The 26,821-nt window shown below is 44.7% G+C and overlaps 1 protein-coding gene across 2 annotated transcripts in view; it reads right to left on the reverse strand.

The window, feature by feature from the left end:
- Positions 1 to 26,821, reverse strand: part of ELP3 (elongator acetyltransferase complex subunit 3) — a 95,696-nt gene that overhangs the window by 24,459 nt on the left and 44,416 nt on the right. For both annotated transcript variants that reach the window (XM_084203665.1, XM_084203664.1), the window contains exons 10-12: positions 13,167 to 13,360; positions 7,069 to 7,159; positions 4,265 to 4,330 (exon numbers count right to left, since the gene is read on the reverse strand). In XM_084203665.1, the coding sequence (XP_084059791.1) occupies positions 4,265 to 4,330; positions 7,069 to 7,159; positions 13,167 to 13,360 (351 nt within the window). The remainder of the gene's footprint in view (positions 1 to 4,264; positions 4,331 to 7,068; positions 7,160 to 13,166; positions 13,361 to 26,821) is intronic.

The following is a 26,821-nucleotide window of genomic DNA, read 5'->3' on the forward strand; positions in this document are numbered from 1 at the left end:
GGAATTGGCCACTTAATCCCAATGGATCAGCTCCACCTGGGCCAGGACTGAGAGGAGGGGAAAAGGAAAATGTGGGAGTGAAGCTGATTCCATGGATCCATAGATCCAGCAAACAAGGAAAGGATTCCCTAAAGCAAATTTAATTCCAGATGGGGATCCCACCTCTGGCACAGAATCATGGAATGGTTTGGGTGGGAAGGGACCTGCAATCCCATCCCATTCCCAGGACACCTGCTGCCATTCCAGGGTGCTCCAGCCTTCCCTTGGACACTCCCAAGGATCCAGGGATTCTCTGGGAATTCCAGCCCAGCCAGGAATTCCTTCCCAAGATCCCATCCCAAGCTCCCCTGTCCCAGGGAATTCCCTCCATTCCCAGCTCTCCCAGCCTGGCATTGGATCCATCCCCATCCCAGCTCCTGTCTAGGAAGGAATTTCAGGAATTCCCTGGGAATTGGGGACTCCAGGCAGGGTCTCCCTTCCCTTTTCCATCCCTGAATTCCACCAAAACCCCTGGGGATGGATCCTGAGTGTCCTGGATCCCAGAATCCCAGAATGCTTTGGGATTATGGGATCTGTGGACCCTCAATCCCAAACCATTCCCACCCCGACACATTCCCTGATCCCAGGCCCTGTCTGGGCTGTCCCTGAACGCCTCAGGGACAATTCCCTGTTCCCAAACCTTCCCTGTGAAATCCCAAACCAGCCCCCAACGTGCTTTATTCATCCCTCACTCTCCCAAGGGATGGGATCCCTCTGTTTTCCAGGAATCGGGATCGGGCCCTGCTCGGATCCATCCCTCACAGCAAGAATTTCATTTTCCAGCCTTCCCAACCTGACAGCTCCACAAAAACCCAGACACGCAAAATCCGCCCCAAAATTCACATTTCTGACACAGAGCCCCGCCCCGGACAGAAAGGCGTTAATTACAGCCGTTAATTAGAGGCGGCGATTAATTAATTAATTAACCTGAGCCGTGTGCCAGGATCCCTCTCCCATCATGGGGGGGATGATGCTGTTTGTTCACAAACCCCACAAATCCCTGGAAAAACGCTCCTTCCCGGGATTCCTGCCGCTGCCTGTCGCTCACTCGGCCCAACAAAGGGAATTTTCCGCTTGGAAAAGCCCGGGATGAGCTCCCCCTCCCCAAATCTGCAATTCAAATCAGATCCCTGCAGAAATCCAGGAAGAGATTCCCGAGTCCGGGCAGCCTCGGATCCCGCGGGAATCTGGGAAGAATGGGGAGAGTTTTGGGGGTTTTGGGGCGTTCCTGTCCTCATCATAAAGGAGAATGAAATTCCCTGGAATCTCTGACTGGAAAAACCTTCCTGCTGCTGAACTTGGGGATGTTCTCCAAAATCCCTGAAGCCTGAGGAATTCCAAAGCAGGAATTCGTGGCTCAGTTTGGGAATTGGGATGGGGAGAGGGGTTGGAAGAGGTTCCCCGATCCAGCTTTTCCCAGCACACCAACAATTCCTGTTGGAATTGAAGCTGTTGGAAGGAAAATCCAGAATCGCTTCGGGCCGTCCTGAACGGCAGCGGAGGAACGGGAAGAGGAAATTCCTGGGATATGGGAATTCCTGGGATATGGGAATTTCTGGGATATGAACAATCCCAGGATATGGGAATTCCCAAGATATGGAAATTGCCAGGATATGGAAATTTCCAGGATTTGAATATTCCCAGGATATGGGAATTTCCAGGATCTGAATATTCCCAGGATATGGAAGTTCCCAGGATACGGAAATTCCCAGGATATGGAAATTTCTGGGATATGGGAATTTCTGGGATATGAAAATCCCTGGGATACGAACATTCCCAGGACATGGGAATTGCTAGGATATGGAAATTCCCAGGATTTGGACATTCCCAGGATATGGGAATCCCTGGAATACAAACATTCCCAGGACATGGGAATTGCTAGGATATGGAAATTCCCAGGATTTGGACATTCCCAGGATATGGGAATCCCTGGAATACAAACATTCCCAGGACATGGGAATTCCCAGGATAGGGAAATGCCCAGGATATGGGAACTTCTGGGATATGGAAATCCCTGGGATATGAACATTCCCAGGATATGGGCATTCCCAGGATATGGAAATTCCAAGGATTTGAATATTCCCAGGATATGGAGATCCCAGGATATGGGAATTCCCAGGATATGGAAATTTCCAGGATTTGGACATTCCCAGGATATGGAAATCCCTGGGATATGGGAATTTCTGGGATATAGAAATCCCTGGGAAATGGAAATCCCTGGGATATGGGAATTTCTGGGAAATGGGAATCCCTGGGATATGAACATTCCCCGGATATGGGCATTCCCAGGATATGGGCATTCCCAGGATATGGAAATTCCAAGGATATGGAAATTTTCAGGATTTGGACATTCCTATGATATGGGAATTTCCGGGATATGGGAATTCTCAGGATTTAGACATTCCCAGGACTTGAAAATCCCTGGGATATGGGAATTTCTGGGACATGGGAATCCCTGGGATAGGAACATTCCCAGGATTTGGATATTCCCAGGACATGGGAAATCCCGGGATTTGGGAATCCCTGGGATAGGAACATTCCCAGGATTTAGACATTCCCAGGACATGGGAATTTCTGGGATATGGGAATTCCCAGGATTTGGAAATTCCCAGGATATGGGAATCCCTGGGACATGGGAATCCCTGGGACATGGGAGTCCCTGGGATAGGAACATTGCCAGGAGGATCCCTGGCAGCCCGGAGCATTCCCAGCTCTGGAATCTCCTCCGGGGCAGCTGCAATCCAGCAGCGCTCTCTCCTTTCTCCCCCAGGATCCAAAGCCTCTCTTCATGGATTGTTCTGGGATGTGGGGATGGAAACCACCCCAAAAATGTGGGAAAATGAACTCACCCACCTAAAAATGCACATGGAAACAGAATTATCTCAGTATGTATGGGTAATGTGTGCATTTATGTATTAATAGATGTATTAAATATATGGGTATTTATTTAATATATGTATTTATTTATGTCTGTAATAATATTTATAAAGTGTATTTATACATATAAATGCACTTTATAAATATATATTTAAATATTGATATATGTACATATATTAAATATATTATTCATTCTATACAATATATATTTATATATTATCTATTATCTATATGCATATATTGTATACATTATATGTAAGATATAATCCTATATATAAAGAATATATATAATTATTATATAGATATAATAATATATATATTTATATTACATACATTTTATATATTAAATATATATAATTATATATATTTGATCTATATACAAAATGATATAAAAATATATAATTTTATATATATTTAATATAGATAATTATTATATAGCTATAATATAATAATCTATAATAATATAGATATATAATTGTATATAATTATATATATTCATATATTTATATATAATTATATATTATATTTTAATATATTTATCTATAATTATAGAATTATATATTATGATATGTATTACAAAATATATAATATATATAATTATGCTATATAATTATATATCATATATATTTTCTATATAATTATATTATAGATATAATATGTATTGTATATTAAATATATATTTATATATAATATACACATACATATACATACATATATATATTTAAAATTATATATATGTATTTTTGATAAATAATTATATATAATATATAATATATATAAATATATATAATTATATATATAATAGATATAATTTTATATTATATCTATATTATATATTATTATATATTTTATATTATATCTATATATATAGATATTATAGCTAATATATATATCTAATATATTATGTCTAATATATTATATCTAATATATATCTATATATATAATATATTATATATATATATCTATATATAATATAGATAGATATTATATCTATCTTATATATAGATATATATATAATATATATAATTATAGATATAATTATATATAATTATAGATATAATAGATAATTATATATTGGATATATATAAAAATATATCCAATATATAATATAGTCATATATTATATAAATACATAATATATAAAGTGCATATAATATAAACACATAATCTATATTTCTTTACATTGATACATACATTTTAAGGCACATTTTTTCACATTTAAACACACACAGTTTGCCTAAAACCCACGGAAATTCACCCAAAATTCTCCAAATTCCCCGTTGTGACTCCCAGCACCCGCAGGGAATTCCCAGGAATTGGGGAATTCGGGAATGGGGGTTTGTTTGTACCTGGTAGGGGCGCACTCGGTGGTGGATCTCCTGAATCCCGACCTCCCTGGTCCGCACGTCGCGGCACTGGGAAAAGGAACGGGGGGAAAAGGAAGGGAAACCGTGAGCGTGGAAAATTCCAGAACGTTCCGGGGTTACACAGCCCTGGGGGTGGATCCGGAGGGTCCTGGATCCCAGAATCCCAGGATGGTTTGGGATTATGGGATCCATGGACCTGCAATCCCATCCCAACCCCACAGTCCCAGGTTGTTCCAACATTTCCATGGACACTCCCAGGGATTCTCTGGGAATTCCAATCCGGCTGGGAATTCCTTCTCAAAATCCCCAGGGAATTCCCTCCATTCCCAGCTCTCCCAGCCTGGCGTTGGATCCATCCCCACCCCAATTCCTCTCTGGGAAGGAATTTTGGGAATTCCCTGGGAATTGAGGACTCCAGGCAGGGTCTCCCTTCCCTTTCCCATCCCCGAATCCCATAAAAATCCCTGGGGGTGGATCCTGAGTGTCCTGGATCCCAGAATCCCAGAATGGTTTGGGATTTTGGGATCCATGGACCCTCAATCCCATCCCATCCCAACCCCGATCCAACCTCTCCTCAGGCACTCCCAGGGATTCTCTGGAAATTCTTTTCCAGCCCTTTCCAGCCAGGAATTCCTTTCCAAATTCCTCACAAGTTTGAAGCGTTTTTTGGGATTTATGGGAATTTTTGGGGGTTTTCACATTTCCTGCACAATTTGGGGATTTGTCTTTTCTTGGGGATTTCAGGTTCTTTTTCTGGGATTTGGGAATTTTTGGGATACCCCAGGAATTCCTTCCCAAATCCCATTTCCCCTTTCCTAGGGAATTCCCTCCATTCCCAGCTCTCCCAGCCTGGCAATGGATCCATCCCCATCCCAGGTCCTCTCTGGGAAGGAATTTTGGGAATTCCCTGGGAATCTGGGGCTTCACTTCCCTTTCCCATCCCCAAATCCCATCAAAACCCCTGGGATGGATCCTGGATCCCAGAATCCCGGAGTTCTCCAGATGGGATCCACAGACCTTCAATCCCATCCCATCCTCGTCGCGACTCCTCTCTGGGAAGGAATTTTGGGAATTCCCTGGGAATTCAGGACTCCAGGCAGGGTCTCCCTTCCCTTTCCCATCCCTGAATTCCATAAAAACCCCTGGGGATGGATCCTGAGTGTCCTGGATCCCAGAATCCTGGAATGGTTTGGGATTATGGGATCCATGGACCTGCAACCCCATCCCATTCCCACCCCTGACTCCTCTCTGGGAAGAAATTGCGGGAATTCCCTGGGAATTTGGGGCTCCACTTCCCTTTCCCATCCCCAGAAATTCCATAAAAATCCCTGGGGATGGATCCTGAGTGTCCTGGATCCCAGAATCCCGGAATTCTTTGGGATTTTGGGATCCAGATGTGAGAGTTCCTCTCCAGCTCCTCCCTCGGTGACCCCGGGGCAAAGGGAAAGGCAGGAAAACTCAAACAGGAATTTTTTCCTCCCTTTTCCCTCTGATTTCAGGACTTCAATTCTGCTCCAAAATTGGGAAAAATTGGTCAAAAAAAGGGGAAAACCAGGAAAAGAAGGGATTCCCACTCTCCCTTTGCCTTCAGGAGAGGGTGGCAGGGCCAAAGTGAAATTCTCCCCCAAAATGCAGCTTCTCAGTCAGCTGCTGCTGCTCAGTAATTTGGATTTTTGGGGTTTTTTTAAAAGCCTTTTTAGGCAAATTTGCTTCTTTTGGTGTTTTTTAAAACCAAATCTGGTTATTTTGGTTATTTAAAAATTAATCTGGTTCTCTTGGGGTTTTTTTTTTAAGCTAAATCTGGTTATTTTGTTTTTTTAAAAATTAATCTGGGTCCCTTGGGGTTTTCTTTAAGCTAAATGTGGTTATTTTGGGTTTTTTTTAAAAGCTAAATCTGGTTATTTTGGGGTATTTTTTAGCCAAATCTGATTATTTTGTGGGTTTTTTTTTTAAAGTCAAACCTGGTACTTTTGTTGGGTTTTTTTTAAGCCAAATTTGGTTCAAGTGTTTTTTAAAAGCCAAATCTAGTTATTTTTGTGGGTTTTTTAAAAGCTGAATCTGATTATTTGGTGTTTTGGGTTTTTTTTTTTTTTTAAGCCAAATCTGATTATTTTGGGGTATTTTTTTGAGCCAAATCTAGTTCTTTTAGGATTTTTTAAAGCCAAATCTGGTTCTTTTTGTTTCTTTTTTTTTTTTTTTAAGCCAAATCTGATTCTTTTGGTTTTTTAAAAAGCCAAATCTGATTATTTTGGGTTTTTTTTTTTAAGCCAGATCTGGGTTTTTTTTTGGTTTTTTTTAAGCCAAATCTGGTTATTTTGGGCTTTTTTGAAGCCAGATCTGGTGGTTTTTTTGCTTTTTTTTAAAGCCAAATCTGGTTATTTTTGGTTTTTTTGAAGCCAGATCTGATGGGTTTTTTTGCCTTTTTTTTAAGCCAAATCTGGTTATTTTGTTGTTGTTTTTTTTTTTTTTTTTGAAGCCAGATCTGGATTTTTTTGGTTTTTTTTTTAAGCCAAATCTGGTTATTTTGGTTTTTTTTTTTTTTTTAAGCCAGATCTGGATTTTTTTGGGTTTTTTTTAAGCCAAATCTGGTTCTTTTGTGTTTTTATCTCCTGATTTGGGTGGAGCCATCATCTCTCCCTCAACACAACCAGCCAGGATTTATCTTCATTATTTATTCTTTTTAAAAACAACTATGAAATATTTCATTCTATTTTATTACAAACAAATATAAATCACTTAATAAACATTTAAAATGATTATAATTATTATTTTTTTGTTAATTTTACCTGGGTTCCAAGGTCCTTCATCCTGGCCAGGGCGAGCTCCCTCAGGTTCCCGTGCTCCACCCCAGAGCTCACCAGGGGCATGGGGATATCCCTGCCAAAAAGAGCAAAAATCCAAATTTGAAACAGCTCAATCAGCACAGAATTCACCCCAAAAAACATCATCAGGCCCAAATTCCAAAGGGATGAATTCTCACATTTGGTATCAAGGCTTTGGTTGAGTTAGAAATTTAAAAAATAAATAAATAAATAAAAGGAGGAGGAAAATGAAGGGAAAAGTAAAAATGAGACATGAAGAAAAATTAAATTCCACCAAAATTCCACCTGTTTGTCCCAAAATCCCCCAGATTTCCACCAAAATTCTACCTGTTTGTCCCAAATCTTGGATTTCCACCAAAATTCCACCTGTTCATCCCAAAATCCCTCAGATTTCCACCAAAATTCCACCTGACCCCAAATCCTTCAGATTTCCACCAAAATTCCACCTATTTGTTCCCAAATCCCTCAAATTTCTACCAATATTTCACCTGTTCATCCCAAAATCCCTGATTTTCACCAAAATTCCACCTGTTCATCCCAAACCCCTCAGATTTCCACCAAAATTCCACCTGTTCATTCCAAAATCCATCAGATTACCACCAAAATTCCACCTGTTCACCCCCAAATCCCCCAGATTTCCATCAAAATTCCACCTTTTCACCCAAAATCCCTCAGATTTCCATCAAAATTCCACTTATTTTTCCCAAATCCCTCAGATTTCCACCTAAATTCCACCTATTTGTCCCAAAATCCCCAGATTTCCACCAAAATTCCACCTATTTGTCCCAAAATCCCCCAAAATTCCACCTGTTGATCCCCAAATCCCTCAGATTTCCACCAAATTCCACCATCCCAAAATCCCTCAGATTTCCACCAGAATTCCCCTTGTTCATCCCAAAATCCCCCAGATTTCCACCAAAATTCCACTTATTTTTCCCAAATCCCTCAGATTTCCACCTAAATGTCCCAAAATCCCCCAAAATTCCACCTGTTTATCCCAAAATCCCCCAGATTTCCACCAAAATTCCCCCTGTTCATCCCAAATCCCCCAGATTTCCACAAAAATTCCACCTGTTCATTCCAAAATCCCTCAGATTTCCACCAAAATTCCACTTATTTTTCCCAAAATCCCTCAGATTTCCACCTTTTCACCCCAAATCCCTCAGATTTCCACCAAAATTCCACCTATTTGTCCCAAAATCCTTCAGATTTCCACCAAAATTCCACCTGTTCACCCTAAACCCCCCAGATTTCCACCAAAATTCCACCTTTTCATCCCAAAATCCCCCAAAATTCCACCTGTTCATCCCAAATCCCCCAGATTTCCACCAAAATTCCCCCTGTTCACCCCAAAATCCCTCAGATTTCCACCAAAATTCCACCTGTTCATCCAAAATCCCTCAGATTTCCACCAAAATTCCACCTGTTCATCTCAAAATCCCCCAGATTTCCCCCTTTTCACCCAAATCCCTCAGATTTCCACCAAAATTCCACCTTTTCACCCAAATCCCTCAGATTTCCACCTAAATTCCACCTATTTGTCCCAAAATCCCTCAGATTTCCACCAAAATTCCCCCTGTTCATCCCAAAATCCCTCAGATTTCCACCAAAATTCCACTTATTTTTCCCAAATCCCTCAGATTTCCACCAAAATTCCCCCTGTTCATCCCAAAATCCCCCAAAATTCCACCTGTTGATCCCAAAATCCCTCAGATTTCCAGGGAAATCAGGGACAGGGAATTCAGCTTGGTCCCAACCATTCCTGGGTGAGTTTTCCTTCCTTTTCCTCAGCTGAATATCCCAAAAATTCTCCCCAGGGCTTGGGGATGCTCAGGGAATTGGGGCTGTAATTAATTAATTAATGAATTAATTGATGATGATGATGAATGTAATTAATTAATTAATTAATTAATTGATTAATGAGTCCATCCATGCTGGTTTGTCCTCCCACTCCACCCAGCAGCTCCCTGGAAGGAATTCCTGCTGGATTTTCCTTCCCAGCCATGGATAATTCCTGGGTTTGGAAGGAACTGGGGAAAAAAATAAAGGAATTAAAGGGTCCTAAACTTGGGAAAAGGGGGAAAAAACCAAATTTCTTTTATTTTATAGAATTTAAGGGCTGGAAAGGACCTAAAATCCCATCCTAACCCCAGCCCCATCCAATTCCAGGGATGGAGATTCCTCAAATTCCTTCCCAAAATCCGCCCCCATCCCATTCCCAGGCAAAAGGAAAAAAGGATTTGTTTTTTTCCTATAAATCCACAGGATCTGGGGATGATTCTGCCCAAGAAAAATTCCTTACCCAGAGCTGTTATCCAGGGAATTCTCTGAGTAAATAAATTCCCTGCAGAGGCTACAGAATTTCCACCAAAAAGCTGCAATTTGGGGAAAAAAGGACACTTGGCTCCACAGGGATAATCCAGGGAATAACAATTATGGAACAGCTCCAAAAACTCCAGGCTGGGCAGATTTTCCCTCCAGGAACAGAGATAAAATATCCTGATACGCTCCTGACCCGGGTTTTTAGCTAAAACCCAGAGAATTGTAACCAAAATCCCAAAATAAAAGGGGGATTACAACCGAGGAAATGAAAATATGGATGGAAAAAGCAGATTTTGAAGGAAGAAAAAAGCAAGGAAAGGGTTTCTCCATGCCCAGAGGAGCATCCAGCCCAGCTCCAGTGGCTGGGATGGGTTAAAATGCCAAATAAATTCAGGATACAGTGGCTGGGACTGGTTAAAATGCCAAATAAATTCAGGATACAGTGGCTGGGACTGGTTAAAATGCCAAATAAATTCAGGATACAGGGGGCAAACGCTGCCCCTGGTAAAGCCAAGGAGCCTCTGGCAGCCAGCTTCGTTTCATCTCCTGTTTTCCCAACATTTGGGAAGTGTTTCCCAACATTCCCATTCCTTGGCTTTCTTGTGGAGCAGCTGATTGGAAGTTCCAGGGAAATTCTGGGTCTGGCTCTCAGTTCTGTGCCATTCCCAGGGAAGGATTTGATTTCCTCGGTTTTCCACCTCCCCATCATCAGAGTGAGAGGGAGATCCGTAAAAACACCGAAATCCAAGGAAAAATGAAACCCTTGGAGGTGAGTGATGCTCCTCCTGTCATTCTCCACCTCCACAGTAATGTGGGAGGATTCCCTCTCATCCCATCTCTCATTCCAGATGTCAAATTCCCTGGAATTCTCTCTCATTCCGGGTCTCAAACTTCCTGAATTCCCTCTCATTCCAGATCTCCAACTTCCCTGGAATTCCCTCTCATTCTGGATCTCCAACTTCCCTGGATTCCCTCTCATTCCAGATGTCAAATTCCCTGGAATTCCCTCTCATTCTGGATCTCCAACTTCCTGAATTCCCTCTCATTCCGGATCTTCAAATTCCCTGGATTCCCTCTCATTCCAGATCTCCAACTTCCTGGATTCTCTCTCTTTCTGGATCTCCAACTTCCCTGGAATTCCCTCTCATTCTGGATCTCCAACTTCCCTGGATTTCCCCTCATTCTGGATCTCCAACTTCCCTGGAATTCCCTCACATTCCAGATCTCCAAATTCCCTGGGTTTCCCCTCATTCTGGATCTCCAACTTCCGTGGATTCCCTCTCATTCCAGATCTCCAACTTCCCTGGATTCCCTCTCATTCTGGATCTCCAATTTCCCTGGACTCCCTCTTATTCCAGATCTCAAACTTCCCTGGATTTCCCCTCATTCTGGATCTCCAACTTCCCTGAACTCCCTCTCATCCCAGCATCCCCCATTCTCACTTCCTGCCTCTTTCCCAACGATGCTTCCCAGCCCTTTCACTTTATCCTTGAAAATCAACAGAATTTTGAGCTAAAATTAATTTTTAAATAATTTAGAAGCTCCACTTTTATCCCTAAATCCTGACTTTTTTCCCCCAGTGTTTCTCGCCTTCAGCTGATTCCTCCTCTGCAAATTCCCTCTGCTCATCCCCACCCTGCCACAATTCCAGGGAAAAATCAAGGAAAAGAGTCCAGGCAGGTGAGGAATCCTGGGAGAGGATCATTAAATCCACCCAATTATCCATCACAGAATCCAGCCCATTAATTATCCATCATGGGATCCACCCAATTAATTATCCATCACAGGATCCATCCAATTAATTATCTATCATGGGATCCACCCAATTAATTATCCACCACAGAATCCATTCCGTTAATTATCCATCACGGGATCCACCCATTATCCAGCATGGCATCCATCCAATTAGCAACCATGAAATCCATCCAATTATCCATCACAGGATCTATCCAATTAATTATCTATTGTGGGATCCACCCATTATCCACCATGGGATCCATCCCATTAATTATTCATAATGGGATTCATCCCATTAACTACAGACCATGGGATCCATCCCATTATCCATCATTAAATCCATGCAGCTAATTATCCATCAGGGGATCCACCCAGTATCTATCATGGATTCACCCAATTAATTATCCACCATAAGATCAATCCAATTATCCATCATGGGATCCATCCCATTATCCATCATTAAATCCATCCAGCTAATTAGCCATCAGGGGACACACCCAATTATCCATCATGGGATCCACCCATTATCCATCACAGAATCCATTCAATTAATTATCCAACATGGGATCCACCCATTATCCATCACAGAATCCATTCAATTAATTATCCATCATGGGATCCACTCATTATCCAGCATGAGATCCAACCATTATCCATCATGAGATCCACCCAATTAATGATCCACCACGGGATCCACCCAATTACCCATCAGGGGATCCATCCAAATAATAATCCACAATGGGATCCATCCCAATAGTTATCCACCATGGGATCCATCCAATTAATTATCCATAATGGGATCTGCCCATTATCCATCAGGGGATCCATCCCATTATCCATCATGGGATCCATCCAATTAATTATCCATAATGGAATCCGCCCATTATCCACCATGGGATCCATCCCATTATCCATCATGAGATCCATCCAATTAATTATTCATCAAGGGATCCACCCAATTAATTATCCATCATGGGATTCACCCATCGTCCATCATGGGATATATCCCATTATCCATCATGGGATCCATCCCATTATCTAACCTGGGATGCATCCAATTATCCATTATGGCATTCATCCCATTAATTACCCACCACGGTATCCATCCCATTAATTACCCACCACGGGATCCATCCCATTCATTATCCACCACAGAATCTATCCCATTCATCACCCACCAAGGGATCCATCCCATTAATTACCCACCACGGGATCCATCCCATTAATTACCCACCACGGGATCCATCCCATTAATTACCCACCACAGGATCCATCCCATTAATTACCCACCACGGGATCCATCCCATTCATTATCCACCACGGGATCCATCCCATTCATTATCCATCCCATTAATTATCCACCACGGGATCCATCCCATTCATTACCCACCACAGGATCCATCCCATTCATTATCCACCACGGGATCCATCCCATTCATTATCCATCCCATTAATTATCCACCACGGGATCCATCCCATTCATTATCCCCACCGTGAGATCGATCCCATTAATTACCCACCACAGGATCCATCCCATTAATTACCCACCACGGGATCCATCCCATTCATTACCCACCACGGGATCCATCCCATTCATTATCCCCACCGTGGGATCGATCCCATTAATTACCCACCACAGGATCCATCCCATTAATTACCCACCACAGGATCCATCCCATTAATTATCCACCACGGGATCCATCCCATTCATTACCCACCGTGGGATCGATCCCATTAATTACCCACCACAGGATCCATCCCATTCATCACCCACCACAGGATCCACCATTATCCCTCAGGATCCTCCCAGCCCTGGGAGCTGTCCCTGGAATTTTCCATGCCTTTCCCAATTTCCCACCTCCCCATCCCGCTTGGCCTTTCCCAGCCGCACAGAGGGGGAACAGCTCCAATATCTTCACTTAATTATCAATTAAGGCTGGGCGCTAACGAAGGCCGTAATGGAGGAATGGAAGCCACATCCCTGCCGGGGCAGCGGGAATTACCTCTGGACGCGGTAGACGCGCGTCCAGGGTGGCACCAGCGCCAGGATCCGCGCCACCAGGTCCACCAGGGCGCTGGGGGGGTAGCTCCGGTATCTGCCGCTCTTCCAGAGCTCGTAGAGCCCGGTGCCGCGGATCACCAGCGTCGGGTACAGCTTCATCCCGTCGGGCCGGAACGCCGGGTTCTCAAAAAACTCCTGGGAAACAAACAGAAAAAAAGAGTTGTGAAGGAGAGATGGGGGCAGGACGGCCGGGAAGGATGGAGAGGAGAGATCTGTGCAGCCAGGGCGGGGAGAGACGGGGGCAGGACGGCCGGGAAGGATGGAGAGGAGAGATCTGCGCAGCCAGGGCAGGGAACCTGGGGGGTACTGCAAAGGGCCGGGGTGCAGGGACCTGCTGGGAGCTGCCAGCCACTGCTGGAGCAGGCCTGGGAGAGGGAAAGAGAGAAAGAGAGAAATAGAGAGAGTGGGAAAGAGAGAGAGAAGTAAAGAGAGTAGGAAAGAGAGAGGGAGAAATAGAGAGAGTGGGAAAGAGAGAGACAAGGCAATAGCATGGTAAAGAGGATGAGAAAGAAGTAAAGAGAGTGGGAAAGAGAGAGAGAGAGGGAAAGAGAGTGGGAAAGAGAGAAAGAGAGAGAGAGAAACACAGAGAGAGGGAAAGAGGGAGAGAGAGGTAAAGAGAGTGGGAAAGAGAGAGAGAGAAGGCAAGAGCGTGGTAAAGAAGATGAGAGAGAGGATGAGAGGATAAGAATAAGAGGTCAAGGTTCCCATTAAAATACAATAAATTTTCTTCTGTGCTGAATGTTCTAATTCTCACTACCCAATCTAGTACAAGATACAAATCCTATAGCATTTACATACAGCCTGTAAGAATCATTCCATTACCATCCTGTGTTCCATTTTAAACCCTAAAATCTCCTCTTTGGGCCCCTTCTGCCAAGCCAGTGGGGTCTGCTCTGCCCCTTGGAGCTGTCTGCAAGCAGAGGGTGTTGTTCCATCCAAAGGGGATCACCTTCAGTGGCCACACCATTGTCTCCCCTTGTTCAGTAACTCAGGGATCTCAGAGCTTGCTTTCATTTCAATCCCGCTTTTGTTTCTATATTCTCAAAATCTTTCGCCAGGGAATCGTATTTATAAGGCTTTCCTGTCTCATCTTCCCCAACAGGGAAGGATGGAGAGGAGAGATCTGCGCAGCCAGGGCGGGGAACTTGGGGTGTACTGCAAAGGGCCGGGGTGCAGGGACCTGCTGGGAGCTGCCAGCCACTGCTGGAGCAGGCCTGGGAGAGGGAAAGAGAGTGGGAAAGAGAGAGAGAGAGGTAAAGAGAGTGAGAAAGAGAGAGAGAGAAACAGAGAGAGTGGGAAAGAGAGAGAGAGAAGTAAAGAGAGTGGGAAAGAGAGAGAGAGAGAGAGAAATAGAGAGAGTGGGAAAGAGAGAGAGAGGGGTAAAGAGAGTGGGAAAGAGAGAGAGACAAGGCAAGAGCGTGGTAAAGAGGATGAGAGAGAGGATGAGAGGATAAGAATAAGAGGTCGAGGTTCCCATTAAAATACAATAAATTTTCTTCTGTGCTGAAAGTTCTAATTCCCACTACCCAATCTAGTACAATACAAATCCTACAGCATTTACACACAGCCTGTAAGAATCATTCCATTACCATCCTGTGCTAAGGCTTTCCTGTCTCTTCCCCAACAAGTTGGATCAAAAAGAGGCACAAAAAGTCAAAAATAAAGAGCAAAGCAAACATTCCCTAGGGCTGGGAGCCTTGGCTGGACTCGTTTCCAGAGGGGTTTTGTGGTTGTAAATTTGGGAATACTGAGAATTCCCGGCTTAGGGTGAGCTGTGAGGATTTATGGGTTTACGGTGTTTCTGGAAAGGAAAAGTCTGTTCTGGATTTGAAGAGGAAGCCACAGGAGGAACAAAGAGCCACACAACAGAACGAGTCAAATCTGTGCTTTCCTTGTGTTTTCCAGTGGGAATCCCACGGATCTTGCACCATTTAATGTCCCAGGAATTAGAACAAAAGGGATGAGCGTGCTGATCCTCCATCTCGGCACGCCGCGGTCTGGGATTCATCAACGTGTCTGGGACACACAGCTCTGGAGCAGCAATGGAGAAAACCAGATTTGTTCTGTTTCTCTGTGTTACCTTCCACTCTGAGTGAGCCCTGAGAACAGCAGGATGAAATGTGGCCCTGATTTCCCTGCCTGAGTCCCACACCAAGCACCCAGGCTGGGTTTTTCTCAGATTAAATGTCACAATTGACGATTAAAATTAAATCATTCCAACAAAGGAGAAGTGAAACCAGGAGCCAGGCAGGGCACCCTGAACCAAGAAAGGATGAAATGGATTTAAAGGAGAAGTGAAACCAGGAGCCAGGCAGGGCACCCTGAACCAAGAAAGGATGAAATGGATTTAAAGGAGAAGTGAAACCAGGAGCCAGGCAGGGCACCCTGAACCAAGAAAGGATTAAAGTGATTTCAGCGAGGACACGGCCTCAGGGCACCAGATCTGATCCTGGCTTTGAGCCTGGATTTATTGCTGGTTGCTCACTTGATCCCTCTCCAGCAGAGCATTCCTGCAGGAATAGAATTCCCAGTTGGAGGATCAGGTGAGTCAATGGCTGCTGTGGCTCCCCAGCTGCTGCTCCAGGGCTGTGCTGGGATGAATTGTCATGAATTGTCATGGAATCATGGAACCATGGAATGGTTTGGGTGGGAAGGGACCTTCAATCCCACCCCATTCCAACCCAAACACCTCTCACTATCCCAGGGTGCTCCAACCTTTCCCTGGACACTGCCAGGGAGATGCAGGAGTTCTCTGGGAATTCCAGCCCAGCCAGGAATTCCTTCCCAAGATCCAATCCCATCCCAGCTCTCCCAGCCTGGCATTGCATCCATCCCCATCCCAGCTCCTCTCTGGGAAAGAATATCGGGATCAAGAGGCTTCCCTGGGAATTCAGGACTCCAGGCAGGGTCTCCCTTCCCTTTTCCATCCCTGAATTCCATAAAAATCCCTGGGGATGAATCCTGAGTGTCCTGGATCCCAGAATCCTGGAATGGTTTGGGATGGGATCCATGGACCTGCAATCCCATCCCATCCCAACCCTGACACCTTCCCTGATCCCAGATTGCTCCAACCTTTCCTGGGACACTTTGAGGGATCCAGGGATTCTCTGGGAATTCCAGCCCAGCCAGGAATTCCTTCCCCATATCCCATCTAAATCTCCCCTTTCCCAGTGGGAGCCATTCCCTGTGTCCTGCCCCTCCATCCCCTGTCCCCAGTCCCTCTCCAGCTCTCCTGGAGCCCCTTCAGGCTCTGAGCTCTCCCTGGATCCTTCCCTTCTCCAGCTGAACATTCCCAGCTCTCCCAGCAGCTCTGCTGGCTCCCTGTGCTTCCCAATCCCAAACTTCTCCAGGATCAAACCCCCAGAACGGATCAGCTCAGCTCCAAGGCACACGAGATCCCATACCAGCACGGCAAGAAGATCAGGGATCCCAATAATCCAGGTTTTTCCTGGCTGATTCCCTGCCCAAACCAGGGCTGGACCCAGCCTGGAGCATCCAGGCTCCTCTGCAGCTCCAGGGAACAGAGATGGAAAATGGAATTGGGTTTTCCAGGCAGCTCAGCCCTCAGACACAGCCTGGGAGACAAAAGAAGGTCTGGAGCAAGGACAGTCAGTGGGATCAGAGTGGTTGGGGTGGGAAGGGACCTCAGAGCTCATCCCATCCCAGCCCAACACCTCCCACCATCCCAGGCTGCTCCCAGCCCCGTCCAGCCTGGCCTTGGACACCCCCAGGGATCCAGGGGTAACTCCAAGGCTTCTGCTGGATTTCTGGGTCAATTCAGTTCCTTCTGAGCGAGCCCCAGATGCAAAGAGAGGAAAACTCAACTCCCAAAGGGCCAGGAAAATGATCCTGGCTGCCCTCAGCCAGCCCCAAAGGGGCTGAATTCCCCTTTTTGTGGGTGGTTGATGGAAAATGAGGAGAAGGACGGAGATGTGAGCGGGCTGAGTGCTCTGGCACTGAGGCAGGGGAGGATGGAGGAGTCTGGGTGAGGATGGGGTCAGTGAGAGACTCCAGGCAGGGCCTGGGTGAATATTCCCTGTCATCCCAAAGTGGGAATGATTCACCAACATTCCCACAAAGCCCAGCTCACCCCAGCCTGGATTCTGTCCCTTCACTGCTGTGCACCTCTGACGTTTGAACACGCACCCAGCTGATCATTCTGGCCTTTACAAACCCACAGATTCCCCTGTTAATTCCTCAGAACTCTCCTGAGCTGATCCCCAAGTAATTAATTCCAGTGGCAGTGCTGCTCCTCCCCAGCCCCTTTTCCCTGCAAATCCCAACATTTCGAGGCTCCACCTTTCCCCATTCACAAACTGCTTTTGATTCAGTTCCTCCTGAAACAAAGGAAGGAGAAAATGCCAACACGTGCCAAGCTTTAGGAGCAATTGTAGCCTTTTCTTGTGGTTGGTTTGTTTTTTTTTTTAATTAGACACCTTTAAAGGTGTCTGGGGCTGATAAAAACCCTCTGGAGCTGTTTCCTGCCAAGACAAATTGAATCCTGAAAATATTTGTTCCAGAGGCCACCATCCATGGCAGCTCTGGAGGTTTTCCATCAGCTCCAGGCTGAGTCAGGGCTAATCCATGGCTGCTCCACAGGGAGAGGTTAAAGATGACCCAGGGAGGGCAGATCCCAAATTTCTGAATCCCAGAGGACAGAGAATATTCCAAATTCAAAGCTGCTAAATCAATCCTCCTTGGGGTTTTCTCCCCTTGAGGCATTTAACAGTTTTAGATAATTAAGATTTACTGAAGGTAAATGTAAATTTGGGGGTCTGGCCAATGGGCAGGATATGAGAGATTACTGCAATTTAATTAAAGTAAAAATTTAAATTTAAATAAAGTTAATAAAGGTCAGATCAGCTGAAACTCAAACCTGGAGGTTCATATGGACCCCTCCATACCTTAAAATATAATTTCCCCACAACATTCCTCAATTAGACAAAACCTGAGGATTTTTTCACAGTAAATAATAACCATGGAAGTTTTTTTTCCCAACTCCCACCAAAAGCTTTCAGTGACATTGCAATTGTTGAATTGGGATTAGAGGAAACCAAAGGTTCTGTTAAATCAGAATACAACCCCAGAATCGTGGAACAGTTTGTTTTGGGGAAGATCCTTTCATTCCAAGGAGGGGACAGGAGATGGACTCAGGAGATGACACCCTGAATTTCAGTATTTTCCCTTTCCAGTGCTTGTGCAAAAACCTTTTAAGTCAGAAAAACCCCGACCCACGGGAAAGGTCTGAGGATCTGGGATCCCCACGGCCCCACCCCCAAATTCAGCATCAGCCAAAATTCAAAGATTCCACCCTGGAGGTTTTAATCGGATTTTCCTGACCACGCTGGGCAAGCAATGAATGAGAAATCTGCTTAAAAAAAAAAAAAAACAAAACCAAAACCCAGAAAGCTGCAGCTCACCAAAAGGAGAAAAGCAAGGTGATTTCATGGGATTCCACTGGAACATTTCACAGCCCCAAGATTCACTGGCCACCTTTAATCTCCTCGCTCTCCAGGTGCCCAACTGCTGGAGGAGATACCGGTTAGGGGATAAAAGCAGCAATTTCTGAAAGCAATTTACTAAAACGCCGGGATTTGCTCAGACTAAAGGTCACCAAAAACCTATTTCTGAATGACCAGAACGGCCACTGGAGATGGACTGTGCCCCTCAACCCGCTCCTTCAACGCTGCAGCCCCCGCCTGAAAGGAGATGATTAAATTCAAATTGTGAATAAGACGAGCATTATCTGAGCTCTCCATACTCCATCCCTTATCTCCATCAGCTGGATTATTTATAGCACTTGAAAGCTCCAGCCTTGAGTGACACTGGCGGCTCCGCGGGGAAGGAACAATCACTTAGCGCTTTAATTACGTGCATTAACAGCAGCTCGTGCCTCCAAAAGGCGGCTCCATTTTCCCGGCCCCATTTGCATTTCCCCGTCAATGCCGGGCTAATTAAAACCCTAACGATAGGATCTGCATTCAGCGGCGCAGACAATGGCCCAGTGACCGAGAAATGCAGATTCCAGGGTGCCTTTGCCGTGCCTTTGGAGCAGCCCGGGAACACCCAGGGCCTGGGGCAGCGCTCGGCACCTGCCGGGCTGGAAATGGAAATGGACATTTTACACTCCGGGACCTCTCAAGGATGCGACCTCGGACTTTCACAACAGAGGGTTCACCTGGCAGATTTATCTGAAGGTGGGAGGTTGGTTTTGTACCATTTTATCTTTAGTTCCATGCTCAAAGAGCAAGCCTTCCTGTCCATTCCAGTGTTTCTGTTAAAATTCCCTCCAGGAGTGCGATACAAGAGGGGAAAAAGCATCGTGCTACACGTGGGGAGGTTCACGTTGGATATCAGGAATAATTCCTGCTTGGAAAGGGTTTTCCAGCCCTGGGCAGTGGTGGAGTCCACATCCCTGGAAGGATTTCACATCCATGTGGATCTGGGGGATGTGGATCCGTGGTGGAGTCCCGATCCCTGCAGAAATTTTAAATCCATGTGAATTTGGGGGGACATGGATCCAGGATTTAAGTCCATGTGAATTTGGGGGGACGTGGATCCAGGATTTAAGTCCATGTAGATTTGAGGAGATGAGGATCCAGGATTTAAGTCCACCTGGATTTGGGGGGGTGTGGATCTGTGATGGAGTCTCCATCCCTGGAGGATTGAAAACCGACATGGATTTGGAGGAATGTGGGCCATGGTGGAGTCCCCATTCCTGCAGGGATTTAAATCCATGTGGATTTGGGGGGATGTGGATCCAGGATTTAAGTCCATGTGGATTTGAGGAGATGTGGATCCAGGACTTAGGTCTACATGGATTTGGAGGATGTGGATCCATGATGGAGTCCCCAACCCTGGAGGGATTTAAATCCATGTGAATTTGGGGGCTCATGGATCCAGGATTTCAATCCATGTGGATTTGGGGGGACATGGATCCAGGATTTAAATCCATGTGGATTTGGGGGGACATGGATCCAGGATTTAAATCCATGTGGATTTGGGGGGACATGGATCCAGGATTTAAATCCATGTGGATTTGGGGGCTCATGGATCCAGGATTTAAGTCCATGTGGATTTGGGGGCTCATGGATTCAGGATTTCAATCCATGTGGATTTGGGGGCTCATGGATTCAGGATTTCAATCCATGTGGATCTGGGGGGATGTGGATCCAGGATTTAAGTCCATGTGGATTTGAGGGGATGTGGATCCAGGATTTAGAGTCCATGTGGATCCGGGAGGATGTGGATCCGTGGTGGAGTCCCCATCCCCAGAGGGATTTCACATTCATGTGGATTTGAGGGCTCATGGATTCAGGATTTCAATCCATGTGGATTTGGGGGATGTGGATCCCTGGTGAAATCCCCATCCCTGGAGGGATTTCAATCCCTAGGGGTTTTTCCAACCTGAACAATCCCAAATCGTTTCCTCTCAACATCTGCACTCACAGCAAAACCTCCCATGGATGGGACTGAGGGGAGGAACTCCCAAAGATCCAAAAATTTCCATCTCCTGTGAACTATTCCATGACCAAGGGAGGGAGGGAGGACAACACTCCAGGGAATTGCTGCAGCTTTCCTGGCCATCCACGGCCTGACAACAAAACCCTTCCAGTGCCTGGAATTTCCTGTCAGGGAAACCACCAAGCCAAAGAAGAAGTGACAGAAGAAGTGACTGAGGGTCACCAGCACCTAAAACACCTCAGATTGTTCCAGAATTTCCCACATTTTGAAATATTTTGGGTAAGAAGAGCAGATTCCCTGCTGTATGAAGAACCTTGGAAGCTTTTCCATCCCCTCCCTTCCCCAGCAGCCCCCAAACCCTCAAACCCCCAGGTCGAAGGGAGCTTTTCCAAGCTCCAAGGTGAATCCCCACCAACTCCAGCTGCAGCAGGAACATTTTCCATATTAAACCCAGCAAACACTGAGCAGAGACGCTCCTGCCTCCCATCCCTGCCCTTCCAGGGTTGATCCCCCCTGGAATATCGGGATCCCACCCCGCCGGGGAGTTCTCCTCTCCCAAACCAGGAGATCCTGGCCCTGCTGGGACACAACCCAGGAGAGCTGGAGATGAAATAACCAGGAGAGACACTTGGAAAATTCCTGGAGCAGGAGCAGGCTGACCTTGGAGGTGCAGGCAGAGCTGTCCAGATTGCGCTCAGCGCCCGGAGCTGCCCCATCTGCAGGTGCTCCGAGCCCGCCTCCATCCATCCCCGAGACACCCGGGGGAATTCCTCCATCAATCTGCTCCCAACTCCCACCTTTGCTTTCATCTCCTGGCTTTTTTTTTTCCCCTTTCTAGGAGGGTCAGCATTCCCCTTGGGCTCAGCACAGGAAATAAAGCATTTTTCATTGTCTCAAACAGTGTGGATCCCTCAAAAGTCTCCTCTCCCCCCCAAAAAAATCCACAGCGACTCCATCCTGGTTTGGATTAAAAACAACCCCAATCTCACTCAGCCCCCCCAAATGCTGACAGCAAAACCATTCTGCTTTTTGAATTCAAAAATAAGAATACAAACCCACACAAAAGCAACAATTAAGCCCTCAAAAATCTAATTTAGCTCTTGTGGTTTCTCCACTCGGTAGTTGATGGTGATCTGTACTAAAATAGGTATTTTACTGAGTGATGCTGTCTTTGCCTAAATGCCTGGAAAATTTGCACTTTCCATCCTTTTATTTCTTTATTTTTGCCAGCCATATGTTCGTCATTGACTTCAGCAGCAAGGGGCCTCAGTGAAAAAATAAAAAACCAAAAAAAACCCCAGAAAACAATTTGTGAATGGAAAAAAAAAAAAAATCAAAAAAGAAAGGAAGGAAGAAAGAAAGAAATTCTGGCTTTTTCTGGTGTAAAAAGCCCCAGAACAGAGAGTGGCTGAATGAGCCTGAGCAACCCACGGGGCGTGGGGGCTGCAAAGTGCAGAAATCATCCCTGGCTCAGGTGGGAAAAGGGCCTGAGCTGCTCCTTCTCACTGAGCAGGAGCTTTTTGTGAATGGGAGGCTGCAGGCAGGCAGTGATTGGCATTTTCCTAACTCTGCTGGTTTGTGAGGGGAAAGAAATCCTGATTTTCAGGGACAAAGGCGGCAGTCTGAGAGCAGAATAAAGGCAGAATTTCCCACACGGCCACAGAGTTTTCCAGATGGTGGAATGGTGGAATGGATTGGGTGGGAAGGGATTTGAAAGATGATCCCCTTCCAAGCCCAACACTTTGTCCAGGCTGGACATTCCCAGGGATCCAGGGGCAGCCACAGCTCCTCTGGGAATTCCTCCTCAATTTCCCCTTTGGAGCCACTCCCTGGCTTCTCCAGCCCTTCCCAAATTCCAGCTCTCCTGGAGCCCCTTGAGGCTCTAGAAGCAACTCCAAGGATTCCCTGGATCATTCCCTTCTCCAGGTGAACAATCCCAGCCCCTTCTCCCACAACATCCCAAATTTTTCTGCTTCTGTGCAACACAAAAAGATCTCTCTGCTACCAAAACCCCATCCTTGGCCTCTCCTGATTTAAGCTCAACCCTCAAAGTTCCTGAGCCCACAATTCTGCAGGAGTGGGTGATTTACCCACAGAAATATGAGAGCAATTAGGTGTGAAAAGAGTTTCCAGAAATAGCCTCTTCCTTGCTACCACCACCCTCATTAACATAAAAATTACCCCAGCCTTGGTCACAGCTCACAGCACCATAAATGTTTCTGAATTGAGGCAGCTTCTGAGCAGGAATATTTCCTGAGATTCCAGGAGAAGCTTGAGGAACTGCAGGACTGAGTGTTAAACACCCACAAAAAAAAAAAAAAAAAGGAAAAAAAGGAAAAAAAAAAAAGGGAAAAAGCCACATTTTCAGACATAAAACCACCTGCAAATCACAGCTTTTCAGTGAGATGTTTAGAGGGAAGTGAAAGGAAAATCGTTTACCTCACTAAACACTCTGGAGCTATATTTAAAAACACAGGGAACTGTCTCCCCAGAGGAGCAAAAATCAATGCAGATCAGCACTTGAACTGTCTTTTATTACAGTTATTAAAAGCTCCTGATAGAGGTGCAATATTTTAGTTTCATTATGGATTTCATCTCCTTGAGAAAAACCAGAGCCCTCAGGAAAAGCAAGATCTTATTTACAGCTGGAAATGTTTGGAGGTAACGTCACCCACTTTGGAAAAAGAAAGGACAATTATTTCACCCTCATTTTCCTCCTCCTATTATTCCATCCTCATTTTCCCACAGATTATTTCCCCCTCATTTTTCCCAGATTATTTTCCCCTCAGTTAATTTCATCAAAATTAATCCCTCAGATTATTTCACCTTCAGATTATTTCATCCTCATTTTCCCTCAGATGATTTCATCCTCATTTTTCCCCTCAAATCATGTCACCATAATTATTCCCTCAGATTATTTCACTCTCATTTCCCCCTGAGATTATTCCACCCTGTTTTTTCTCCTCAAATTATTTCACTCTCATTTTCCCTCAGATTATTTAATCCTCATTTTCCCCCTGATAATTTCACCATAATTATTCCCTCAGATTATTTCACCATCATTTTCCCCCTGAGTTTATTTCACCTTAAATTTTCACCCTGAGATTATTCCACCCTCATTTTCCCCCCTCAGATTATCTAATCCTCATTTTCCCCCTCAAATCATTTCACCATAATTATTCCCTTCAGATTACTTCACCCTCATTTTCCTCTCAAATTATTTCACCTTTATTTTTCCCCTCAGATTATTTCAGCCTCATTTTCCCTCATATTATTCCCCCCTCATTTTCCTCTCAAATTATTTCAATATTTTATTATTTTATAATATTATTTTCAATCATATTATTTGAATAATTTTTCTCCTCAAATCATTTCACTCTCATTTTCCCCCTCAGATCATTTCACCACAATTATTTCCTCAGATTATTTCACCTTTAATTTTTTCCCTCAGATTATTTCACCCTCATTTTCCTCTCAGATTCTTACCCCCTCAGATTATTTCCCCCTCATTTTCCTCTCAAATTACTTCAATAATTTATTATTTTATTTTATAATATTATTTTCAATCATATTATTTTTCAATCATTTTTCTCCTCAAATCATTTCCCTCTCATTTTCCCCCTCAGATCATTTCACCATAATTATTCCCTCAGATTATTTCACCTTTAATTTTTCCCCTCAGATTATTTCACCCTCAGATTATTTTACCCTATTTTTTCCCCTCAGATTATTTAATATTATTTTTTCCCTCAGATTATTTAATGTTATTTTTTCCCTCAGATAATTTAATGTTATTTTTTCCCCTCAGATAATTTCCCTCTCATTCTCCCCCTCCTGTTCAACACAAGGAGGTCTCTGCATCACTCGGATCCCAGATGCATCAGGCCTGGCACTAAAATTAGCTCATTTCTGGGAAATTGCTTATTTTGCAATTCCTCCAGAAAAAAAAAATATATAAAAATCCCATCTTGACACATGACTAAGAGAAGGAATTTTCAGGCTGAACTCATTCAGTGATTGTGTTTTATTTAAAGAACACAGGAGAGGCTCTGCAGATGGGAATAAAAAAAAAAATCTCCTTAGCTAAATACTTGTCCTCATGAAATGGCCCTGCCTGTGGTTTTGCCCTCATAATTTAATTTATTTTTTATATTTGACTATTCATTTAAATTTTATTTATTTATTTATTTATTTATTTATTTATTTATTTATTTATTTATTTATGTGAGGCTTTAGATGGACACATGGGATTTCCTCAAGGAAAAAAAAAAGAACTTTTTTTTCTATCTGATGGTTCTGGGCAACATCCACCCCCTCCTGTGACATTCCAAACTCCCAATTTTCTGCCTCTCTTCCCTGTTTTTCCTTTCTCCCAGATTTATTTCACCTCTGAGGGGTTTGTCTGAGATGGGCTCAAAGCCAGGAGGAAAAGCACCAATAAACCACGCTCAAGCAAATCCCATAAAAATAAAATTAAGGCAGGCACAGCAATATTGTCCCAATTAATAAATCTGTTATTTATAATGTATAAATATATATTAATGTATAAAATATATTATAAATAACAGATATATACATATTTTTCAGCATTATTAGGAATATTCACCCCAGAGCAGCCAAATCTTTGATTCTCCCATTTCTACCGAGCCAGCATTTAACACCTCAGGAATTCTCCAGCCTCCCAAAATTTTGGATTTTTTTTCTTTTTTAATTTTTGCTCCAATCCCAAGTTCTGCTTGCCAAATGTGATTCATGGATCCTCCCAAGCATTTCCCCCCCAGAGCAGCCTCATCCCTCCCCGGGGTGGAGCCGAGATGAGGCGCCCGCTCCGGTGACAATTCCATTATTCCCGCTGAGCCCTTGATTTATCCTGCCCGTTTTTCTAATTATTTTCTCTGACCACCTGCCTGGTGAGGCTCTGCTGGGCTTTGTCTGCTTTTGGGAGGGTTTGTTTTTGGTTTTTCTGGGGGGTTTGTGGTCATTGAGGTTTTCTGGAGCGCGTTCCCTGCCGCCCCGTGGCGTTCTCCCGGTGTGTGGAATGGGGTGGGGAAGACCTGGAGGAGGAAGGAAATCCTCCAAGGATATAAAAAGATCAAAAAGCAAGGGGAAGAGGGAAGAAAAAACAGAGTGGAAGTGGGACACAGGATCAGAGAGAGAAAGGGAACTGAAATTTTGCAGTGGAGGCAGAGAAAAAGGCACTTTCTGTGGAAAATCGTGGAATTAGAGAATTCCAGAATTACCTGGGATTCTTAAAGCTTAAAACTCATCCCATTCCCATGGGCAGGGACACTTTCCACTATCCCAGCTTGCTCCAAACCCTGTCCAACCTGGCCTGGGACACTTCCAGGGATGGAACCCACAGGGATGGAATCCCAGGGGTGGAACCCACAGGGATGGGATCCACAGGGATGCAATCCACAGGGATGGAAACCACAGGGATGGAATCCACAGGGATGCAATCCACAGGGATGGAAACCACAGGGATGGAATCCACAGGGATGCAATCCACAGGGATGGAATCCACAGGGATGCAATCCACAGGGATGGAAACCACAGGAATGCAATCCACAGGGATGGAATCCACAGGGATGGAATCCCAGGGGTGGAACCCACAACCTCTCAGTGCAAAAAAATCCCAGAATTATTCGGGTTGGAAGGGACCTTAAAGCTCATCCCATTCCTACGGGCAGGGACACTTTCCACTATCCCAGCTTGCTCCAAGCCCTGTCCAACCTGGCCTGGGACACTTCCAGGGCTGGAATCCACAGGGATGGAACCCACAGGACTGGAAACCACAGGGATGGGATCCACAGGGATGCAATCCACAGGGATGGAAACCACAGGGATGGAATCCACAGGGATGGAATCCACAGGGATGGAAACCACAGGAATGCAATCCACAGGGATGGATTCCACAGGGATGGAATCCCAGGGATGGAATCCCAGGGGTGGAACCCACAGGGATGGGATCCACAGGGGTGGAACCCACAACCTCTCAGTGCAAAAAAATCCCAGAATTATTCGGGTTGGAAGGGACCTTAAAGCTCATCCCATTCCTACGGGCAGGGACACTTTCCACTATCCCAGCTTGCTCCAAGCCCTCTCCAAGCTGGCCTGGGACACTTCCAGGGA

Source organism: Fringilla coelebs, assembly GCF_963513975.1.
Source record: "Fringilla coelebs genome assembly, chromosome: 3".
In the NCBI taxonomy this organism is placed as follows: Eukaryota; Metazoa; Chordata; class Aves; order Passeriformes; family Fringillidae; genus Fringilla; species Fringilla coelebs.